General features: G+C 39.9%; 2 protein-coding genes across 7 annotated transcripts in view; both read right to left on the bottom strand.

Moving 5' to 3' along the window:
* Positions 1-1219, bottom strand: part of RBM34 (RNA binding motif protein 34) — a 30365-nt gene extending 29146 nt beyond the window's left edge. For both annotated transcript variants that reach the window (XM_037986035.2, XM_007989841.3), the window contains exons 1-3: positions 1095-1219; positions 814-988; positions 429-565 (exon numbers count right to left, since the gene is read on the bottom strand). In XM_037986035.2, coding sequence (XP_037841963.2) covers positions 429-565; positions 814-988; positions 1095-1147 — 365 coding nt within the window. In that variant the 5' untranslated portion in view covers positions 1148-1219. The remainder of the gene's footprint in view (positions 1-428; positions 566-813; positions 989-1094) is intronic.
* A 3838-nt stretch (positions 1220-5057) lies between these two features.
* ARID4B (AT-rich interaction domain 4B) overlaps positions 5058-24866 on the bottom strand; it is a 162604-nt gene continuing 142795 nt past the window's right edge. For 3 of the 5 annotated variants that reach the window (XM_007989847.3, XM_037986036.2, XM_007989844.3), the window contains 5 exons: positions 19614-20825; positions 15561-15674; positions 12995-13210; positions 10826-10972; positions 5058-6813 (listed from right to left, as the gene is read on the bottom strand). In XM_007989847.3, coding sequence (XP_007988038.1) covers positions 6686-6813; positions 10826-10972; positions 12995-13210; positions 15561-15674; positions 19614-20825 — 1817 coding nt within the window. In that variant the 3' untranslated portion in view covers positions 5058-6685. Of the gene's footprint in view, positions 6814-10825; positions 10973-12994; positions 13211-14544; positions 14701-15560; positions 15675-19099; positions 19214-19613; positions 20826-24866 lie in introns of those variants that run through there. The other 2 variants (XR_496697.3, XM_037986038.2) reach the window with 2 other exon arrangements.

Here is a 24866-nt window from a genome sequence, read left to right on the forward strand (position 1 = left end):
AAAATACAAAAATTAGCCGGGCATGGTGGCGCACACCTGTAGTCCCAGCTACTCAGGCAGAGGCAGGAGAATCGCTTGAACCTGGGAAGGGGAGGTTGCAGTGAGCTGGTATCAATGCACTCTACTCCAGCCCGGGCATGGCATCAAGACTCCATCTCAAAACAAACAAACAAAAACAAATAATGAGGGGGTATATGAATGGGGTAAAAATACAAAAAGGTTGGCCAAGTATTAAATTGCTGATGCTGAGTACATGGGGTTTCTTAGCCTTTTCAACTTTTCTATATGTACTGGATTTTCCATAATAAAAGTTTTGAAAAAAAGTAGAAATATGAAATGAGAAAACTAAGACGAATATTGCAGGTATAGGAATGTTAATTTTTTTACCACCTGATTTCTTTAACATCAAATAAGAGAATTTTACCAACCTGTTTGCCAACTTTTTCTCTGCGTTAGTGTGTTTCTTCTTCGCTTTCACTTTTTTTGCAGGTTCTTGCAAAAGTGGTCTTTCAATCTGGGATGTACTTTCTTCCTCCTCATTCCGTTTCCTTTTTTTGATGGTTTCCTTTTTAAAAGTTTGAAGTTATATTTCAGACCCCATTCTTTTAGAATTCTGACCCTAAGCCATAATTTAGTGGTCTTTCTAAATGAGCATCTCTTCTCTCTCACTGGTATGTAAGAGTCATGAAAGGTAACTTACAATGAATCCTGTGTGCCCCCTTTAGAAATCGCGCTTCACGCGGTAGGTAAGAAGCCTGTTTCATATGTAAGTGGTTTTAACCAGCTATTCGGGAAGAAAGCCCAGTGACTTACTTTAGGCACAGGCACGTACACGGGTTGAATCTGGGGCTCCAGAGAACTGAAGAGGGCCGCCAGCCGACCGGTGCCACCTCTGGAATGGTGCTCGCCGCGGCATAAGCTACTGGCGACCTGTCCAACCCTGTAGTCTCCCGGCGGACTCCCGCGAACGCCGTCGTCAGGGTTCTCTCTAGAAACGGACGCCAGAAACTCAGCCACGCCACGCATCACCGCTTCGCCAGCACGAGGGAACGTACAACATCCCTCCCCAGCTACTCGTGCCGCGCGCCACTCACCCCTCCTCGACACTTCTCTTTCTCTTCCGTTTGTTCATCCCTTCCAAGGCCATTCTTACTCCGAGAACTCCCAGACGGCAGCGGCGCGCAAGCTCGCACTTCCGGGTTCCGGGCACTTCCGCTCTCGGGCCACGCCCCCTCCTCCCCCGGCAGTCAACAGCCAAGCCGCGGTGGGAGGCGCTCGGTGAGGCGTCAGGTTTGTCCCCTTTGGTTGGTGTTCCTTGCCGTTTCAGAGAAGCCTCATTTTGGGAGTGGAGGACGTCTTCTAGGAGTGATTGAAGCCTGCAGTGTGAAGAATCAGCCAGGCTAGGAGCGGGGTGTCCACCCAAGCCAAGGGAGAAACACGTAAAATACTGACTTGTTGAAAAGGAGGGAGGTTTGGCAAGAAATGAGGTTGGGGGTGAACGCAGTGGGGTGTTTACAACTGGCTAATCGCTGTTAAGAGTACAAAGAGTTCTTTGTACTCTTTTTGCAACTTTTCTGAAATATGACATCATTCCAAAATAAAGACCACACCTCTAACGAGTCACGTCAACATACAAATTCGAAAGATTGTAATACGGCCCTGGAAAAGTAGATACTTGACATTCAAAACTCTTCAAAGTGTTCTCAGCCCGTCTTCCCACTCATCTCCCTCCAGCCCCTGACATTCTAGCCTGCTTTTTCCACCGCCTGTACAGTTATTCTTGTCCCCTCTGTTGTAATTGCCCTCCTCTTTCCCCTTATGCAAAATAATGCCCATCCTTCAAGGCCTAGCTCAGATACTGTCTAACTTAGTGTTTCTTTGCAGCCAGGCGCGGTGGCTCGCCTGTAATCCCAACACATTTGGAGGCCGAAGCAGGAGTAATGCGTGAGGTCTAGGAGTCTGAAACCAGCCTGGTCGATCTAGCGAGACTTCCTCTCTACAGAAAACAAATTATAGGGGCACCTTTGTGCTCCGCGCCTGATCTTGGCTCATTGCAACCTCCACCTCCCCGGTTCAAGCGATTCTCCTGCCTCAGCCTCTCGAGTAGTTGGGATTACAGGCATGTGCCACCACGCCTGGCTAATTTTATATTTTTAGTAGAGACAGGGTTTCTCCATGTTGGTCAGGCTGGTCTCGAACTCCCGACCTCAGATGATCCGCTCACCTTGACCTCCCAGCGTGCTGGGATTACAGGTATGACCCACCACACCCAGCTAGGTAGCAGATACTTACATAAGAAAACAGACTACGAAAGAAGCTGTGGTTGGAGATAGTTTTAAAATTATCTTCATTGCCATTCAGTGCTGTTTTTAACCATTTAGAGATCACTGACCACTTTGAGAGTTTGAAATATGAGGACATGGTGGGGCAAGGTGGCTCACGCCTATAATCCCAGCACTTTGGGAGACCAAGGCGGAAGGAATGCAAGCCCAGGAGTTTCAGATCCACGACTGCACCATTTGCACTCCAGTCTGGCAACAAGAGCAAAACTCCGTCACAAAAAAACAAAAGGAGGCCGGGTGCGGTGGGTCACGCCTGTAATCTCAGCACTTTGGGAGGCCGAGGTGGGTGGATCATCTGAGGTCAGGATTTTCAGACCAGCCTGGCCAACATGGTGAAACCCCATCTCTACTAAAAATACAAAAATTAGCTGGGCTTGGTGACGGTCGCCTGTAATCCCAGCTAGTTGGGAGGCTGATGCAGGAGAATCGCTTGAACCCGGGAGGCAGAGGTTGCAGTGAGCCGAGATTGCGCCATTGCACTCCAGCCTGGGCAACAGAGTGAGATTCTGTCTAAAACAAAACAAAACAAATTAACAAGACCCCACTCTAATGTTTTTTCAGTAGGAAAAAAAAAAAAAAAACGTTTTAGAGAACACCGTTAAGAAACCTATTATCTTGGCTGGGTGCGGTGGCTCACACCTGTAATCCCAACACTTTGGGAGGCTGAGGCGGGCAGATCATGAGGTCAAGAGATCGAGCCCATCCTGGCTAACACAGTGAAACACTCCCTCTACTAAAAATACAAAAATTAGCCGGGTGTGGTGACACATGCCTGTAGTTCTAGCTACTCGGGAGGCTGAAGTAGGAGAATCACTTGAACCTGGGAGGCGGAGGTTGCAGTGAGCCAAGATTGTGCCACTGCACTCCAGCCTTGGGCAACAGAGCAAGACTCCTTCTCAAAAAATGAAAAAGAAAAAAGAAAAAAAAAAAAAAAACATACCATCTTAATATGTTAATTGTAAACTAACTTAGTAAAGTCTAGTTTAGGTGACCAGAAGTAGACATAGGTCAATTCTACTAATGCAATAAAATCCTCAAACCCTCTTAAGAAGCTAGGAAGTAGAACAAGAAGGCAGGTGAGACAGAGGCACAAAGGTATAAATCTCGACTCCAACAAAATCTGGAACAATTCCCTATTCAGCACTGTTTCTATAACATACTCAGTACATGATATTAAAAGCTCCTCAAAAAACAGGGTTTCATGATTAGGTAGGATTGAAAACAGTAGGGTAAAGGAAGTTATTTAGGCAGGTATCTCTTCACAGGCCTTCTCTCAAAGTTTTTAATATGCAAACACTGTGGTTCTCTAAGAAAAGAATGTGCTATACATAGATTTCCCAGAATATATTTGGTTATAAATTCCCAGAGCATTTCCAGGGAGCAGTATTCTAGGAATTCATTTTGGGAAGCATCGTTCCACAGATTTAAAAGATCATCCCTTAAACTAATTTTTGTGAAAATAAAGGGCCACCACAAAGATGCTTTAAAAAATATGTATTTGAGCTTTCTAGGCCTTAAAAAAGTTTATTTCCTTTCTTTTTTTTTTTTTTTTTTTTTTGAGACTGAGTTTTGATCTTGTTGCCCAGGCTGGAGTGCAATGGTGCAATCGGCTCACTGCAACCTCCACCTCCCGGATTCAAGCGATTCTCCTGCCTCAGCCTCCCTAGTAGCTAGGATTACAGGCATGTGCCACCATGAACAGCTAATTTTGCATTTTTAGTAGAGACAGGGTTTCACCATGTTGGTCAGGCTGGTTTTGTCCTGACCTCAGGTGATCCACCCGCCTCAGCCTCCCAAAGTGCTGGGATTACAGGTATTGAGCCACCACGCCTGGCCTTTGTATTAAAGAAAGGTTTTCTTTTGGTAGAAAGTCCAATAAGTGGGGCCAAAAAAACTAGATTATGGATTTTTAAAAGTCTGCGGCAAAGCAGTGTTTCTCAACCCAGATGCATATTAGTACCACTGGAGACCCTTACAAATTAAAGATCAACATCCAGGTACTACCTCCAACCAATTAAATATAACTCCTTGGGAGTGGGGTGTGAGTACTGAATATACTTTTAACAATGTCCAGATGATTGCAATGTTCTAGCTGCTGGTAATGGTTTCAAGTGTTAAATAAAAAAATAATAATTTTCTAATTTGGACAATTCTCCAAGTGATAAGAAAAATATTTAAATTCAGACTCAAGCAAAATAGTGTATGCAAAGATAAAAGAATGCCTAGGTCAGGTGCAGGGGCTCATGCCTGTAATCCCAGCACACTGGGAGGCCGAGGTGGGTGGATCACATGAGGTCAGGAGTTTGAGACCAGCCTGACCAGTATGGTGAAACACCGTCTCTGCTAAAAATACAAAAATTAGCCAGGTGTGCTGGCAGGTGCCTATAATCCCAGCTACGTGAAGGCTGAAGATAGAGAATTGCTTGAACCCAGAGAATTGCTTGAACCCAGGAGGTGGAGGTTGCAGTGAGCTGAGATTGCGCCACTGCACTCTAGCCTGGGTGACACAGCAAGACTCCATGTCCAAAAAAAAAAGAATGTCTAATACATTCCTTATCTGGTTAACGGACTTTTAATTTTCATAGGTAGACTCTTCCCTTTTTTGTGTATCAATTAATCCCGTGATAATACATGCTGGATGTGTATGTTCCAGTCAGTCATCACATACAGAAATGAACTAAAATTACTAAATCTTTTAGAAACAAAAATCAAGGATTCACAAACTATGGCATTTTATTTCAGAGCCTTTGCTTACATTTGTACAATATATTACATAATTCTTCATTGTTTGCAGATCCTAATATATACTTTATAGCTTTTATTCTATAAGCTTTTTCTTCAACATTTTGCTGTCAACAAATCTTTACAGTCCTGTACAAATTTGAATAACTTGAAACCATTTTCAACAAAATTAGTTACTGTAAGCACACACTACAAGACTGAAAAAGCTTTTCTTAGAAAAGTTGAATGTAAAGGATTCTGACACGTTAGCATCTACAACAAAACGCATTGAAATTCTCACGTCGTATTGCCAGAAACAAATAAAACATGCCAGCCCCATCCAAAAAAAGTACACAGAACTACAATTAAAACAGTAAAACAGTCTGTACAATAAAGTACTGTGTATTAACAGTGCCAGGTATTAAATAGCTTGAATGAACACATCCGCAATATACAAATGTCTTACAAAGGTGAAGAATTAAATACAAGTGCCAAACAGAACAGAGATTGGAATCATACAACATAAAGTCAATACAAGTGAAAACAATCTTGCATTCATTTTGGATTCTATACAAGGCATTTAATTTTAAAGGCCTACCACCCCCATTAGCTATTTATATTTAAAATAACCACCATCCTTTTGAGACAGTTCATATCAACAATCTTGAACCATACTAATACATTACTTGTTCCTGAAGTCCTTTTGTTGTAGCTCATAATAAAATAAGCAATACAAATGAATTATCTGTATTTAAGGGAAAAGAAACATTTACAAGAAAACACAAAAATATAACTGTTATAATTCATTATGAATAAATATACACTTTGAACTGGCTAAGTACAATCTTTATACATTGTTTAAGATTTAATACAGTTTATTAGCCATTTTCTTTTTTCACACAATGTATTATATCAAAATTAAAAAAAAATACTGATTTATAGAAAAATGGCAAAGTACAGTAGTTCCATTCCAATTTGAAGGGGCATGAAAAGCCACTGCAAGACCTTTTAGCCTAATTCAAACCTGTAAACATGTTCAGTCTTTTTATTTTAAAGAGAATCTTTAATATTTGGTTACCAGGATTGATGTCTGATATCCTGTTAACTGCAGGTTTTGAATTTATTACATGTGCTTGACTTATACAATTAAAGCCACCCTAAGGTGACTTGCTTTAAAAAACAATTACCTTGTACAAATGAAAATAGGTTCATATTTTTTCATAAATAAATGGAAAAATATCAAATGTTCCAGCTTTAACAAAATACAAGGGAATACATATACAGTAAGTTATCTTAACATGTTCGGACCCACCCCTTAACTATGCTTACTGTATTGTCTCTACAGGCAGTGAAAAGCCTCCATTTGCCACAGTGGAAGGCCTTCAAGTTACCAGACACACAATTCCCAGACAAGTTGGAAACAATTATTGCTTGAGGAAAAGCAGTTCATTGTACTTTTTCTTCATAAAAAAGTGCACTTAAGTGCCAAGTCAGCTTGTCAAGAAACAATTTTTAAATATAAAATAGTGCTTGTCTGATATTTTTTTGTGCCACTGTGCAGTATAAAAAAAAAGTGGCCCTCAACAGCCATTAAGTGCAAAGTGCTTTAGCAAGTCCTGCTGTCACCTGCACTCAACTGACATTCCATTTTGTGATGCGCTGGACATTGATGGTTCAGCTAAAGTTAACATAACAGCAGCTGTTATGGAACTGGATGAAGGTGAAGAAGAGGATGAGGATGTAGCAGCACCTAAGGAAAAGGGAGACCAAACCAAGAGCTTAATAAAAATGTATGTTCAACAATGGACAGAAACTACTAGTCCTCTGAACTAAAATTCCGTTATATTCTCCAAAATCATTTAGCTTACAACAACAGTGGTCAATTCTCACAGTACCACAATGTAAAGAAAGGAAAAGCTAGTGTAGCTCAAGAAGCTAGACAGTGCCCAACTACAGAAGTAATGAAAAGGATAGACCAGGGAAGGCTCCTGCATGGGTCAAAGAGGGAAAGAACTGTGCCTAGTCTACAAGACACACAAATAAAATATAGAATACACTTTTTGTAATAGTGAAACAAGTATCAAAACAGGAAAAATCTGCAATCCATTCAAAAATCTTTTATCCCCTAATTCCTCCATCTTTCTGTACTTGGGAGTTTTCTTGTACATGTAAATGGTGACGAGAATGGGAGGCTTAATTGCTTCTTCAAATTGGACCAAAACAGTGCATAGCTCAACTGTTGCATTCTCCTCCACTAGGTTTACAAAGCAAATAACACATTAGTTATTTTCATCAGAGAAAGTCTCTCATTGTTTCCTTTTTTCGTTTTTTTTTTTTTTTTTTTTTTTTTTTTTTTTTTTTTGACAGAGTCTTGCTCTGTCGCCCAGGCTGGAGTGCAGTGGCACGATCTTGGCTCACTGCAAGCTCTGCCTCCCGAGTTCATGCCATTCTCCTGCCTCAGCCTCCCCAGTAGCTGGGACTACAGGCGCCCGCCACCACGCCCGGCTAATTGTTTTGTGTTTTTAGTAGAGACAGGGTTTCACCATGTTAGCCAGGATGGTCTCGATCTCCTGACCTCATGATCCACCTGTCTCGGCCTCCGAAAGTGCTGGGATTACAGGAGTGAGCCACCACACCTGGCCTGTTTGTTTTTTTTTTTGAGATGGAGTCTCGCTCTGTCGCCCAGGCTGGAGTGCGGCGGTGCGATCTCGGCTCACTGCAAGCTCCGCCTTCCATGTTCGCGCCATTCTCCTGCTTCAGCCTCCTTTTTCTTTCTTTTTTTGTTTTTTTTGTTTTTTTTGAGATGGAATCTTGCTCTATTGCCCAGGCTGGCCTGCAGCAGTGCAATATCGGCTCACTGCAACCTTTGCCTCCCGGGTTCAAGCAATTCTCCTGTCTCAGTTTCCTGAGTAGCTGGGATTACAGGCATGCACATCCATGTCCAACTAATTTTTATATTTTTAGTAGAGATGGGGTTTCGCCATGTTGGCCAGGCTGGTCTCAAACTCCTGACCTCAGGTGATCTGCCTGCCTCGGCCTCCCAAAGTGCTGGAATTACTGGCGTGAGCCACCATGCTCAGCCTCTCTCATTATTATAAATTAGTATTCATAAAATAATATTTTTAAATACATGCACAGATTTTAAAAATTCATTCAGTACAGGGGTAATAAGATAGAAAAGTAAATGTCCCTCTCATCCAGGAACCTCCTAATCACCCAAATTCCCCTCCCCATTGTTACCAGTTGCTTCATATTCATTATAACTCTAGAAGAAAGGCTGGCAAAAAACCACCCCGGGGCAAATCTGGCTTACTTGTCTTTGGAAAGAAAATTGCATTGGAACACAGCATGCCTATTTGTTTACATATTGCCTATGGGAGATTTCACACTTAGCATGGCAGAGATAAGTAGTTTCTACAGAGACCATATGGCCCACAAAGCCTAACGTATTTATTGTCTCTTTACAGAAAATGTTTGCAACCCCTGTTCTACAGGAATTTTACCTCTAGAATCTAGAGATATAATATACAAATTTAAAATATGTAGATATAGCAACACCTTTAAAAACACAAATGGAGGCCGGGTGCGGTGGCTCACGCCTGTAATCCCAGCACTCTGCGAGGCCGAGGCAGGTGGATCACCAGGTCAGGAGATCGAGACCATCCTGGCTAACACTGTGAAACTCAATCTCTACTAAAAATACAAAATATTAGCCGGGCGTGGTGGCAGGCGCCTGTAGTCCCAACTACTTGTGAGGCTGAGGCAGGAGAATGGCATCAACCCGGGAGGTGGAGCTTGCAGTGAGTCCAGATCGCGCCACTGCACTCCAGCCTGGGTGACAGAGCAAGACTCCGTCTCAATAATAGTAATAATAATAATAATACAAAAATTAGCTGGGCATGGCGGCACGCACCTGTAGTCCCAGCTACTCGGGAGGCTAAGGCAGGAGAATCGCTTGAACCGGAAGGCTGAGATTGCAGTGAGCCGACATCGCGCCACTGCACTCCAGCCTGGTGACTGACCGAGACTCCGTCTCAAAAACAAAAACAAAAACAAAAACAAAACACAAGTGGAAGCACAGTTCAGTGTCTTTTTTTTAAACAATACATTTTAAGAGATTGTACCATATCAGTACATACAGATCTTTTTCTTTTCAAAGTTGAGTAGTAGTCTACTATATTTACAACTCATAACTTCATATGAATTTCACTATACTGTTCTTGCATTGGTTTTAATTTTTTTGGTAAGAATGATACCTTATTTGGGCCAGCTGCAGTGGCTCATGCCTATAATCCCAGCACTTTGGGAGACCCAAGTGGGTAGATCAGGAAGTCAAGAGATCGAGCCCATCCTGCATCCTGGCCAACATAGTGAAACCCCGTCTCTACTAAAAATACAAAAACTTGCCGGGCGTGGCGGCACGCTTGTAATCCCAGCCACTCGGGAGGCTGAGGCAGGAAAATCACTTAAACGCGAGAGCAGAGGTTGCAGTGAGCTGAGATCGCGCCACTGCACTCCAGTCTGGGCAACTGAGCGAAATTCTATCTCCAAAAAAAAAAAAAGAGAATGATACCTTATTTTATTTGCATTTCTTTGGTAACCAGGATAAGCATTTTTCTATGGATTTTTCTTAAAATAGTATTTAGGAACTGACTTTTAATGCTAACCCAGTAGAGAGGCTCTATTTAGCAAAAGCATTCATTATAAAGAATTTGTGGTGACTATATTTACAAAACACAGTTTAGACTGTGTAGAAGGAGTTTCCGGATAGATTTTTTTTTTTTTTTTTTTGAGACAGTTTAGCTCTTGTTGCCCAGGCTGGAGTGCAATGGCATGATCTTGGTTCACTGCAACATCTGCCTCCTGGGTTCAAGCAATTCTCCTGCCTCAGTCTCCCAAGCAGCTGGGATTACAGGCGCCTGCCACAACGCACAGCTAATTTTTGTATTTTTAGTAGAGACAGGGTTTCACTATGTTGGCCAGGCTGGTCTCCACCTCCTGACCTCACGCAATCCACCCACCTCGGCCTCCCAAAGTGCTGGGATTATAGGCGTGAGCCCCTGTGACCGGCCTCCTCCCAGATTTTAATTTGTCTCACTTCCTCGTGTCATTCAGGTGTCAACAAAAATATGCTGACCATTTGTAATCTAAAGTAACCCATCCAATCACTGCCTTAACATCACTGTATTTTCTTCATGGTGCTTTCAATATCTGAAATTATCTTATTAGGATGTTTTTGGTAGAGTATAAACTCTATGAAAGTGAATATTATGATCTGAAATAAATGTTTTTATTTGAGACAATTTATTTCACTTTAGAGATGAGGAAAATAAGACAAAGAAATTAAAGAATTTGCCTGAAAATAGACAGATATAAAGTCATGGCAGTCTAACTGCACAGTGAGAAATTCTGGTTTATGTTTAAATAAAGTAAAAATACTGACGGGGCACTGTGGCTTACACCTGTAATCCTAGCACTTTGGGAGGACAAGACAGGTAGATCACCTGAGGTCAGGAGTTAGACACCAGCCTGACTGACCTGGCGAAACCCTGTCTCTACCTAAGAATACAAAATCAGCCGGGCCTGGTGGTGCACGCCTGTAATTCCAGCTACTTGGGAAGCTGAGGTAGGAGAACTGCTTGAACCCAGGAGGTGGAGGTTGCAGTGAGCCGAGATTGCGCCATTGCACTCCAGCCTGGCAACAATAGCGAAACTCCATCTCAAAATAAATAAATAAATAAAAGTAAAGTAAAAACACTTACTTTCTCTCTCTTTCTTCTTTAAACGCTTTCTCCTCCGATCAATGGAAGCTACTTCAGATTTTAATGACAGATAATGTTTTCTGATTTCTTGAAGCTTTTCTTGAAGAATTGTGATGCGTTCAGCACTTGTCATATTTTCCAGGTCCGCTATAAATTTAAAGCTTTCATTAATAGACGTTTTTAAAGAAAATTTTAACATATAAAGGAGAGAACACAGAACATGGTTGTTGAATAAGGTTAAGGCAGATAAACTAAAAAACTAAGGCTTCTAAAATATTTGTTTTCCAAATTTTTTAGCCTAGAACAATGCCTGGCACATAATAAATGCACAATATTTGTTGAATGAATATGTACAGAATTAAACACCTTAAGATCTACATATATCCACATCCATATATATAGTATCACCACAGTAAAAAAATCACACTTAAAAATAAAACTGGGACCAGGCACGGTGGTTCACACCTGTAATCCTAGCACTTTGGGAGGCCGAGGCGGGCAGATCACGAGGTCAGGAGTTCGATACCAGCCTGGCCAAGATGGTGAAACCCTATCTCAACTAAAAATACAAAAATTAGCCACGCATCGTGGCAGGTGCCTGTAATCTCAGCTATTTGGTAGGCTGGGACAGGAGAATCGCTTGAATTCGTGAGGTGGAGGTTGGAGTGAGCCCAGATCGTGCCACTGCACTCCAGCCTGGGCAACAGAGTGAGACTCTGTCTAAAAAAACAAAAATATAAAAACAAAACAAAAAACCTAGAAAGACAGCAAAATGCTAAATTGTACACATTTTTTGAGTAACAACACTGTGGATAAATTTTTCTCTTCTGTTCTCTGTTATTTTTTAGGTTTTTTTAAAGAGTGTGTGAAACATTTAAATTAGAAGGCAATTTTAAAAAGCTCTAAAACAATCTTCACTCTCCTAAGAATACTCAAGGTATTTCCTTGTGTGAAAAACTCTAGAGTAGTATTTTAAAAATATACATATTGGCTGGTGTGGTGGCTCACACTTGTAATACTAGCACTTTGGGAAGCAGAGTTGGGAGGATCAGCTCAGTCTTGAGCTTAAGAGTTCAAGACTAGCCTGGGCAACATAGTGAGACCTTGTCTCTATTTAAAATATACACACATATACATATATATATCTTTGTTCAAATGAAGATTTATGAAGTTTTCTCACATATACAAAAGTAGAGACAGAAGGATAGTGAACCCCATGTACTCATCATCCAGCTTCAGTAATCATCAATTTATGGCAAAACTTGTATCATCTGCACCCCTATCCATTCCTGACCCCTAACACCAGATAATTTTAAATCAAATTACCTATGTCATATCAGAAATATCTAGTCAGTGTTGACATTTGCCTCAACTGCCTTAAAATTTTTCTTTAACCTATTTATTTATTCAAATCAGGATCCAAATAAGGTCTATACATTGCAATTCATTAATACATCTATTAAGTTTGCTAGAGTCTCTTTTTCAGAGTATCAGCATGAAGAGTTACTAGAATTGGGGCTGGGCATGGTGGCTCATGCCCGAAATCCCAGCACTTTGCGAGGCTGAGGCGGGAGGATCACCTGAGGTCAGGAGTTCGAGACCAGCCTGGCCAACATGGTGAAACCTTGTGTTCACTAAAAATACAACAACAACAAAATTAGCCGGGTGTGGTGGTGGGCGTCTGTAATCCCAACTACTAGGGAGGCTGAGGCAGGAGAATCATTTGAACCAGGGAGACTGCAGTGAGTAGAGACTGTGCCACTGCACTGCACTCTAGCCTGGGTGACACACTCTGTCTCAAAAAAAAAAGGCTGGCGCGGTGGCTCATGCCTGTAATCCCAGCACTTTGTGAGGCCGAGGTGGGCGGATCATGAGGTCAGGAAATGAAGACCATCCTGGCCAACATGGTGAAACCCTGTCTCTACTAAAAACACAAAAAAATTAGCTGGGTGTGGTGGTGCTTGTCTATAATCCCAGCTACTCGGGAGGCTGAGGCAGGAGGATGGCTTGAACCCAGGAGGCTGGAGATTATAGTAAGCCAAGATCTTACCACTGCACTCCAGCCTGGCAACAGAGCGAGACTCTGTCTCAAAAAACAAAAACAAAAACAAAACAAAACAAGTTACTAGGATGAAGTCTGTATGCTTGTCAATTTAACATGTCACTTACACATCTGAAAACTCCATTTGTAAACTTTGGGTAATCGATTACTGGGCTCCTTGAGATCAGGATCCTTATCACCATTCTTTCCACATTTTCCTGGAGACTGTGTCCTTGCGGGAGATTTGGTACTATGAGACTTCATTCCAGTGGAAACTGATTTGACTGGCTGACTCTTAGTTACACTTTCACCAGCTGAAAGTTCTTCACTATCACTACTATTTGCTGAAAAAGAAAGAAAAGATTTAATAAATGAAAATTTAATAATAAATTTGTCACAGATTTTAGTAGATAATTTTAAATTAGTCATTTGAATTTAGTACTACAGAAAACAACTTGCCTAGAAATCTGGAAAATAACATACAAATGCAGCAGCATCTTAGGAAAAGCAAAAACAAAAAACTTCTTACCTGAACTGCCAATAATATATATATTTTTAAAATCACTCACACTAATCTATCATTATGCTTGGCAGACTGTCAAATATACAGTAATCATTTGAATGGCTTTTTACTCTATTATGTTAATATATAAAGTAAAATATAACTTCTTTTAAAATGATTAATTGTAGAAACCTCTATAATCAATATGTAACATTGGGTATATGCAACATTTTCCTACTCCTTTGGCCACAAACAAATAATGATGCACAATTATCATATTCAATAAAGAACTCCTTGGGAATAAACTCTAAAGTTTGACATGTATAATGAAATTATTCTTAAATAACTCCTATGCTGTGGGTTGACTAAAATAATCAGTTTCACCCTAATAAAATATTCAGTATTTTATGAACAATTCAGAAGTCTGTGTAACAATTATGTTACAACTGCTATTGCTAAGTAAACTTCAGTACTAAAATGGAAATACCTGACCTTGACAGCTTACCATGTGGACAGGTAGGTGATGGGATTAGTATTTCCATAGATAACCTCTTTTTGGATACAAAGTATTACTTTAGATTCCATCAGAATTAATTCATGTTACTAAATTATTCTCTGAGAATGGTTACTCATTCTGATTTACCATGGCAGAAGCCCCGTAAGTAAAATGGGAGAACACTGTGTCTCTGTATTATATGAATATACTAAATGACTCATTGAAGATAAACTCTCCTAGGAAATGTCATTTAAATAGTAAATGCTTGAAGACAAAAACATCACAGTGAAAGAAAAAACACTTTAAATATCCTACCAGTTACACCAAACAACTGATGACTGACTGAATTGGCATATATTTACTGATCTTTCACTTAACAACATCACCAAAAAAAAAAAAAAAAAGAGTTAAACTCTCAAAGCCAGAAAGTTCCAAATAGTAAAGGCAGATAGCAGCAACTCCTCCCACTGTGAAATTTTGGGAATAAAGAAACTCCACCACTGGTTGACACATATACATAACTTCCCTCCCAGCTCCCCCACTGCTGCTCTGGAACCCCTGGCAACTCCTAGCTAAGCCACCCAAGGGTTGGCCCCACTCTATGCAGTGGACTGTCTCAGCCTGGCTTTCGTGGCCTTGCTGAGCACAGCCGCCCGGGGCCCCAGGGACGCCATATTCACCGCCTGGAAGTCATATGGGCTCAGCAGAACCTCGGGGAGCTGGCCGAATAACCCTTTTCTGCACTGAAGTGCAGCCAAGCCGGCTGCTAGCAAAGGTCAGGCAGTGGAGGTGGCAGGAGTCTCCTGGAAGAGCAGCAGGAGGTCAGTGTGGGGCACCTGAAAAAAAATTCTTTACATATTTTCTGCTTCTTACTTTGTCTACAAAAGAGATAAAATGTGCAGCCCTCAGAAGAAATACAGTATATATATATTTTCTGTGGATTGATGAACGGAGTCGTTGCTAAAGTTGGAGCATACTTAGCAAAAAGTATTGTTTGTAGTTACTCTCAGGTCACATAATATAGGGTACCAAAGATAAATGTCGTAGACTGAGTTGTTGGAATTACAGTTCTAAAGTTATCTTGATTGTTACACTTCTATGCTGATTTTGCCTTGAAGAATTACTAAGCGATCAATTTCACTGTAATAAAAATAACACATAGTTGAAATATTTCACAATGTGTGATACATTTTATAGCAAGTGAAAATAACTGTGGAACACAAAGGTAACAAATATGTTGATGTTTATAGTATATTGGCTACTATTTCAAAAACAGATTACTTGATTTTTCATTAGCAATCAATACCACCGCTGAATAACATCAACTTGCTTAAAACTAGAATTTACCTAAGATTAGAAAACCTGTGGTTTTTTTTTGCAGAAATTCTTTATTATTATACTTTAAGTTCTAGGGTACATGTGCACAACGTGCAGGTTTGTTACATAGGTATACATGTGCCATGTTGGTTTGCTGCACCCATCAACTCGTCATTAACATTAGGTATTTCTCCTAATGCATGTTTTTCTTTTTTCTTTTTAAAGCAAGTAGCCTTACAGAATCTGTGTGACTTTTTTTGAGTGTACAGACAAAATCAAAATAATGTACTATCCCATATCCTGAATACCATTTTCTTACTGGGGGGAAAATTATCAGCTATTATTTTTATATTTTAAAAATGAGAGATTTCACACTTACTGCCTTTTCCCTTCTTTTTGTTGTTTACCACTGTTGCTTTATGGCTTCTTTTCTGCTTTTTTGATGAACTTCCTCCTCCCTGAGCATCTTTCACTCTTTTCTGACCTGTACAGGCTATGAAGGGAAAGGGATTAAGTAACACAAAATAAAATCCAACATTTCCTAGGTATAAATTAATTTCACATTTTAGAAGCATAGAACAATCCAAAACTACATGTTCTTTATGACATTTATAAATTGTCACAGAAATTACAATTTTTTAATAAACTGTCATTAATGGAAGCTGAATTCTTATACATAATAAAAGTCAGGGTTTTAAAAAAGAGAAATAAAGTATGCACATCCTTCTTTAAAAAATCAGATCTAAATTGAAAATAGTCCTTAATATAGTACTGGGAGTTTATGAGCCTAGTAATTAAAAAACAAGCATATGCTGAAAATAAAAACTGAAATTTGTTAAGATTCAATAAAACCATAATATAAAGACTTAATCACAGGTTAAAGTGTTAATGACATTATGTCTTATATTAACATAATTTTTTAAATGATATAATGATATTAATGGGGTAAATTTTAGCAGTAATTCACACTTGGTTTTTTTTACCAATTTATTTCAAAAATAACTAAGCTCCCAGGACGCTGTCTGGTTAACACACATACCATTTACAAATTCAACATAGTAGTTCTAAAAAATGTCTCATCTTCTTGGTGGGAAATTATTGCAAAACATTACAAATAAATGTCTCCCTTTTCTTCAAGGACTAGCCCAAGTCCTACATCTTCACTAAGATGTTCCAGGCTTCACTGATGACTCACTTCTCTCAACTGTAGCATTTTTCTATTCCTTAGCAGATGCTAATTCATATATGTTATCTCTCAGACTGTATAAAATAAGCTTTTTTTCTCCATAGACTAATAAAGTACTATCTCCATTAAGTTCCAATGTCAGACACTAAATCAACCTTCTGTGTATAAAACCTAACTTCCTTGGTCAAAAACAGGACAAGTAATTAACTGTCTGCACCTTCCTTTTTAAAAAATAGGTCATATAATCTTACTTATAACTTTTCCTAATACCTTTTTAAATTTTTAATATTTATTTCTTTTTTATTTTTTACACCAAGTATGTGAACCCACCTAAAGTCATTTTAATATAACAATTTAAGTGAAACACAAAGGAGACGTAGATATTGACCATACTGAAGCACAGAGTCACAATTGTCAGGTTTCTCTCCAAGAGAGTTTAATTCTAAAGTGCTCAGATGCTAAGAAATAAAAACCTTCAATGTAGAATAAATTAAGAGGAAAAAACTACATCTAAATAGCAAAACTTACATTTTAACTTGTGATATAGTGGGGACTCTCCAATATTCATAGTAAGTAAATTTATTAAAATGTGGCCATGTGAAATAGGTGCTTAAGAATTTATTTCTGGTAGGGCGTGGTGGCTCATGCCTGTAATTCCAGCTCTTTGGGAGGCTGAGGTTGGTGGATTACCTGAGGTCAGGAGTTCAAGACCAGCCTGGCCAACATGGTGAAACCCCATTTCTACTAAACAAAATACAAAAATTAGCTGGGCATTAATCCCAGATACTCAGCAGGCTGAGGCTGGAGAATCTCTTGAACCTGGGAGGCGGAGGTTGCAGTGAGCCAAGACTGCACCACTGCATTCCAGCCTGGGCAACAAGAGCAAAACTCTATCTCAAAACAACAAAAAATAAAACAAAACAAAAAACCAATTATTTCTAAAAAGATATAAGTTACCCTAAATTTAGGAGTAGCTTTCAAATTCCATAATTATTAACCTAGTCAAGATTAAGATTCAAAACGGCAGCGTTGACTTAGTCTATTAGTAGACAAGATATCGTCCTTTTTTTTTTTTTTTTTTTTTTTTTTTTTTGAGACGGAGTCTCGCTCTGTTGCCCAGGCTAGAGTGCCATGGCTGGATCTCAGCTCACTGCATGCTCCGCCTCCCGGGTTTACGCCATTCTCCTGCCTCAGCCTCCCAAGTAGCTGGGACTACAGGGGCCCGCCACCTCGCCCAGCTAGTTTTTTGTATTTTTTTTAGTAGAGACGGGGTTTCACCATGTTAGCCAGGATGGTCTCGACCTCCTGATCTCGTGATCCGCCCGTCTCCACCTCCCAAAGTGCTGGGATTACAGGCTTGAGCCACCGCGCCCAGCTGTCTCTTTTTCGTTAATTTTAATCTTTTGTAAGATATTAGGAACATATAATGAGGATACAACCTCTCAAAAACTGTAGCAATAGGTTGGGCCCGGTGGCTCACGCCTATAATCCTAGCACTTTGGGAGGCCAAGGCAGGTGGATCATGAGGTCAGGAGATCGAGACCATCCTGGCTAACATGGTGAAACCCCCATCTCTACTAAAAATACAAAAAATTAGCTGGGCATGGTGGCACATGCCTGTAGTCCCAGCTACTCAGGAGGCTGAGGCAGGGGAATTGCTTGAACCCAGGAGGCGGAGGTTGCAGAGAGCCCAGATCACACCACTGCACTCCAGTCTGGGCGACAGAGCGAGACTACATCTCAAAAAACAAACAAACAAACAAAAAAACCCCAAAAACCTATAATAGTAAAACCTGTTTTTCATCTTTCCTTTTTTTTTTTTGTGAGACAGGGTCTTGTTTTATCACCTAGGCTGGAGTGCAGTGGCGTGATCTTGGCTCACTGCAGCCTTCCCAGGATCAAGTGATTCTCCCACCTCAGCCCCCAAGGTAGCTGGGACTACAGGCATGCGCCACCACAGCTAGCTAATGTTTGTATGTTTGGTAAAGATGGGGTTTTGCCATGTTGTCCAGGCTGGTCTTGAACTCCTGGACTCAAGCTATCCACCGCCTTGACCTCCCAAATTGCTGGGATTACAGGCGTGGTGACCACACCTGGTCAGTAAAATTTTATTGTTGAAAGCCTGTCTAATATTCTGAAATAAAGGATTCTTTCATTTTGAAAATTAGTCATATCTGGATAGTTCAGTTCCATGAGATAGTATGGCACAGAAAAAATCATAGTAGTTATACTTATAAATGTGAAAAAAGCAAAGAACATTTCAATTTAATTGCAAGTATATTTTTAATTTATTTTAAAACAGAAATGTTTTAAGTCAAGATTCCTGAGAAAACACAGAATTAACTAATTTGATCTAGACCGTATCTCTTTAAGCTCTGCTAAAAACCTAAAGCTAGCATTCTAAAATCTTTTATGGTATATAAAAAACATATCCTAGTGCTCTGCTCTGTCTTTACAATGGAAAAGTGTGTTCCAAAGCCAGGTGTCAGCCTAGAGTATACTGATTTAAAGATACCTGAATGAAGTGGTTTATAAGAAAAATGATGACAGAAGTATGGCTATGGCACCATCGAAAGGCACTAATACTTTGGGAAGGTACCGATTTGAATTTCCACTTTTAACAATTTCACGGAAAATCAAAAAGTATTACTGTAGGTTATTAACGTACACATTGGTCCTTCAATTTGGAAGCTATGCATCTAAGAAAGCATCAAATTCCTTTACAAACTCACACAAGTTAGTCAGGCTTGAAAATCAGTTTGACACGGTTGTCTGAGGAAAGCAGTGCCTGGACAGTTGGTTGCTCCAAACCCCTACATACAGTATTTGGTTAAGGGTGGAGGGGTCTGTCAATAAATCAAAATGTTCGTGAGAAACTGTACATTACAATTGCAAAAACAATGTTACAGAAATAGATTTAAGCTGCTCATGCCATATAGTCAACCACTGCATATAATGAATTCTCAAACAGGTTTGGATTTGGGCCTGGGTGCAATTTCTAGCATGTGTTCTGGTCCACAATAAAATGTCATGGATGGCTCAAGCAAAGCACATTAAAGCCTTCTCAAGCTTTTAAATGCATTCCACTATTCATTTTCAAATTACCTTTAAAATTTCCATTTTTACCATGTTCACACAAATACGACACTTAATTGCCTCACGTTATAACAAGAGATACTGTGAAATCATTGAAGCTTTAAGAGGGGAAATCCTAAAATATGTCAACGTATACATTTTCCTTCTCACCTTTTTCAGGATGTTCTGGTTCTGGCTGATTACTACTGCTTGAGCTCACACTGGCATCAAAACCTGCTGGTGAGCTATTCCCTTCAGACTGGAGGTCTTGGAGCTCCCCAGCAACACTATCCACCTCAATTGTGCTATCAGTTTCACTCTTGATACTTCGAACCTCTTCTTGGTTTGGAGCCAGTGGTTCTGATACTGTTACAGAAGACTGCTGCCGGCTGCCTTCTGTTACAGTGACTGATGAAGGCGATTCAGGTGTAGTTGGAGGGGTATTTAGCACTGAATTACTGCCACTACTTGGAAATTCTGCTTTTCTGTCATTGACCTCTACTGTTTTTTCTTCAATGGGTTTACTATCGACATTGACTGGAGGTGGTTTTTCTAGTTCTACACTGGGTGGACAACTCTCCTCTTCAGTCACAGTCTGTAGTGACTCCTCTGCCGCCCCCTCCTCTGGGGCAGGATGGGGTGGGGAAGCTGCAGCCTCAGTATCAGAGTCTGAAAAAAGCTCTTTCAGCGTTTTTTTAGGCCACTGTCCCTGAATACTTGACCAGACATCTTTTCGATCTTTGGCCCTGCTGTTTTGAAGTCTTTCATCAGAGTTATTTAAAAGTTTAATCCTTTTTTCTGCCACTTCTGAAAATCCTGAATAGAAACCAGTTGTCCGTAGAGATTTTCTTTTTTCCTCCAAACCATTGTATTTCTTAGTTGGTGTCATCTTTGCTTTTGATTTTTCTTCCTCATCTTCATCTGAAGAGCTGTTGCTACTGTTTTCCATGCAAAGTGATTCTTTGTTCTTGGCCTTCTCTTCCTTTTTGCCAGGTGATCCAGTTTTTAGACACTCTTCTGTATTGCAATACCTTCTTTTACCACGTTTTATTTGTGGTTTTGAAGATTTATCTGTTGTGTCCTTCTTGACATCTTTTCTCTTTTTTGTGACTTCATCTTCTTCATAATCAGTATCTTCAGATAATACTTCTATATCTTTCCTTAATCTTTCTGGAGATTTTGACACTGGTTTGGATATTACCAAATCTGCATGAACTTTGTTTTCTTCTAGCAAAGATGAAGGGTTCTGTTCCTCTTTTGAAATAAGATCATTTCTGTTGTGGGTCAAATGATCAATCTTAGATTCCTCTTTGCCATTATTATCCATGTCTTGAGCACCTCTCTCATCTTCCTGCTCACTGTCTTCAGCAGAACTTTCAGAAGCTAGAAAATAAGAGAAAAAAAAATGATGAGTATGATAAGAACACTAGCAATGTCTTCTATGTGCCAGGGACTGGACATATTAGTCCTGTGTATACAGCCACCTGAGGTCGCTGGCTTTTATCTCTATGTTACATGCAAAGCAACTGGGTTTCAAAGAGGCTAAGAAGCTCTTCCGATGATGGAAATGTTCTATTACGATCACGGTGATGGTTATAATACTGTAGACTTTTGTCAAAACCCATCAAATTTTAAACATAAAAGTCATCAATTTTATGTAAACTATACCTTAATAAAGTGGAAATAAAAAAGAAAAAAGCTTCTCCAAGTTATTTTAAGTATAATATTTTTATCATAATATATCTAAGAAAATAGTGGGGTCAGGATATAATCCCAGATTGTACTACCTGTAAGTTTATATTCTTCTTTTTTTTTTGAGATGGAGTCTCACTTTGTCACCCAAGCTGAAGTGCAGTGGCTCGATCTCGGCTCACTATTTATATTCTTATAAAACTATAGCCTTCGTTTTTCTTTTAATCAGAGACAGGGTCTCACTCTCTCAACCAAGCTGGAGTGCAGTGGCACAATCACAGCGCATTTCAGCCTCAAACTCCTAGGCTCAAGAGATCCTCCCACCTCAGACTCCTGAGTAGCTGGGATCACAGGAGCAAGCTTCTGCACCTGGCCTCTCATTTTTCTTTCATTTTCTTTTGTTTTCTTTTCTTTCCCTCCCTCCCTCCCTTCTTTTTCTTTCTTTTCTTTCTCTTTCTTTCTCTATTTTTTTTTTTTGAGACAGGGTCTTGCTCTATTCCTCAGGCACTATCATGGCTCACTGCAGCCTCAACCCCCTGGGCTCAAATGATCCTCCCACCTCAGCCTCCCAAGTAGCTGGGACTACAGGTGTGCCATACCCGGCTAATTTTTGTATTTTTTGTAGAGACAGGGTCTCGTCATGTTGCCAAGGCTGATCTTGAACTCCTGAGCTCAAGCAATCTGCTCACCTCGGCCTTCCAAAGTGGTGAGATTAAAGGTGTGAGCCACCACACCTGGCTAGCTTCATTTCTCAATGTAATAATAATATCCAATAATTTTGTAATCAATGATTTCCATGATGTTTTAAAGAATAGATAAAATTAATTTTAGTTACTACTAACTTGTATAAAATTAATTATGGAACTTACTGCTTCAGTGTGTTCATTCTGGTAAATCATTTTATTATTATTTTAAGATAACATTTCCTGAGAACTTACTACATGCTGGTTACTTTGACATGCTTTGAACAGACCATCTCATTCAATCCTCACAATAGCCCTACGAGATACATGTCATTATCAGCCCCACTTTATAGTTTAAGAGACGAGGGTTTTAAATAAATAAGAAAAACAAACAAAAGCAACACAACAAAACACAGCAACAACAAAAAAAAGGGACTGGGATTTAAGAGGTTAATCTACCCCCAAAAGTAGTTAAATCTAAGTCATTTAACTCCAGAACTTACAACCTTAACTATAGCTCTCTTCTGAGAAATCCATGCATGTTCTTTAGCTAAATTCATTAAATGTAAAACATAACTGATATAACTAAGATTGCTAAAACATTTGACCTTTACAATGTGTGCCTGCATGGCTACTTTTTTAAAATTATCAAAACAATACACATACCTCATTAAAAACAAATCTAGACTCATAATGAAAAACCAACAAGAGGATAAAAATCTTTTTCCACCTCCAAAGTGTTAACATCTGTTATAGTCATCTCTTACTATTAATAATATACTATTTGTTTTATTTATTTTTGTGTGTGTGTGTGATGGAATCTCACTCTGTCACCCAGGCTGGAGTGCGGTGGTGTGATCTCAGTTCACTGCAACCTCCTCTTCCCAGGTTCAAGCAATTCTCCTGCCTTAGCCTCCAAACTAGCTGGGACTACAGACACGTGCCACCATGCCCAGCTAATTTTTATATTTTTAGTAGAGATGAAGTTTCATTATTTTAGCCAGGCTGATCTTGAACTCTTGACCCCAAGTGATCTGCTCATCTCAGTCTCCCAAAGCACTGGGATTATGGGCATGAGCCAACATCCCTGGCCTGCTGACTTATTTATAAAGTTTATCCTCTATGAGCAATGGGGATTCTTTCTTATCAACACCCATATCTGCCCTCTACCATCCTTCCTATATATAGTTATCTTTCATTTTTACAATATAGTATTTATAACACATGTAAATGTGGTTCCCTGCAGAAACTGGTAGTACATTTGATAAACTTCCTTTCTTATACAGCATTTTATTTTTCAAAGAGTTTCCAACTACTTTTCTGCATATTATATCTTCCTTTGTATCTCTTTCACATTATTTTATTTCATTAAATCAAGCATTGTATCCAATTTCCCCTTATTCACCCAATCTCTGCACCCTAGAGAGCTATTTTCCGCAACAGCATCTGGGTGGTATCTCTCTGGGTCTGCTCTAACAGCTGTCATCCTGGGAATCCTCCTTGCTGCTTTCTCTTGAGCTAGATCCACTGTTAACTGAATCTCACGTCTTCTTCTTCCTTGGTTATCGCATCTGTACTAGAGCTCACCATTGAGTAGCTTCCTTAAAAAGGTACATGGGATGTAAATATTCATTGTCCTTACGTATATGAATACATCCTTACCCTCAAACTTCATTGATTGAGAGTTTAATGAGGTACAGAATTCTAGGTTAAAAATTGTTTCCTTCAGAGTTCTGAATCCTTCTGAATGTACTGCTTCTTTGCTTAAGAGGTTATAAACCATAACTTTCATTTGGTTTCTCATTCCTTTGTGGTGATTTTTTCATTCTTGATATTTTATAATTTCATAATGATGTACTATGGTACGACTATTAATTTATTAAGTACCTAGTGAGCAATTTCAATGTAAAGATTTGTGTCTGTCAGTTCTGGAATTTTTCTTCTTTTAGTGACTTGCTATTTTTTTTTTTTTGAGACTGAGTCTTGCTCTGTCATCAGGATGGAGTGCAGTGGCACAATCTCAGCTCACTGCAACCTTCACCTCCCAGGTTCAAGCAATTCCCCTGCCTCAGCCTCCTGAGTAGCTGAGACTACAGGCGCTTGCCATCATACCCAGTTAATTTTTGTATTTTGGTAGGGACAGGGTTTCACCGTGTCAGCCAGGATGGTCTTGATTTCCTGACCTCGTGATCCGCCTGCATCAGCCTCCCAAAGTGCCAGGATTACAGGCGTGAGCCACTATGCCTGGCCTCTCTCCTCTATTTTCATACTTCCCCCTTCCTAGATTAATTCACTATATAACATATCTTTTCTCGAACATTTCCATTGCTTTTTTTATATTTTCTGAAGATTTCCTCCATTTAAAATTCTTAATGCTCTATTGAAAAATTTTTTTTTTTTTGGAGACAGAGTCTTGCTCTGTTGCCCAGGCTAGAGTGCAATGGCACGATCTCGGTTCACTGCAACCTCCACCTCCAGGGTTCAGGCAATTCTCCTGTCTCCCCAATAGCTGGGACTAGAGGAACATGCCAAGCTAATTTTTGTATATTTAGCAGAGATGGGGTTTCACCATATTGGTCAGGCTGGTCTCAAACTCCTGACCTCAGGTGATCCACCTGCCTCGGCCTCCCAAAGTGCTAGAATTACAGGCGTGAGCCATCATGCCCAGCTCTTCTGAATTTTAATTTAGATTTTTTGTTTTTGTTTTTGTTTCTGAGACAGAGTCTCTCTCTGTTGCCCAGACTGGAGTGCAGTAGTATGGGTTCAAATGATTCTCATGCTTCTGCCTTCTGAGCAGCTGGGATTATAGGCACCAAGCACCACATCCGGTTAATTTTAGTATTTTTAGTAGAGACAGGGTTTCACCATGTTGCTTAGCTGGTCTGGAACTCCTGAGCTCAAGTGATCTGCCTACCTTGGCCTCCCAAAGTGCTGGGCTGGGATTATAGGCCTGAGACATTGTGCCTGGCCTAATTTAGATTTTTATCTCCAAATCTTTCTTGTTCTTTTCTTTTTCAATGCATCTTATTCTTTTTTTTTTTTTTTTTTT

The sequence above is a fragment of the Chlorocebus sabaeus genome, chromosome 25 (genome assembly GCF_047675955.1).
Source record: "Chlorocebus sabaeus isolate Y175 chromosome 25, mChlSab1.0.hap1, whole genome shotgun sequence".
In the NCBI taxonomy this organism is placed as follows: domain Eukaryota; kingdom Metazoa; phylum Chordata; class Mammalia; order Primates; family Cercopithecidae; genus Chlorocebus; species Chlorocebus sabaeus.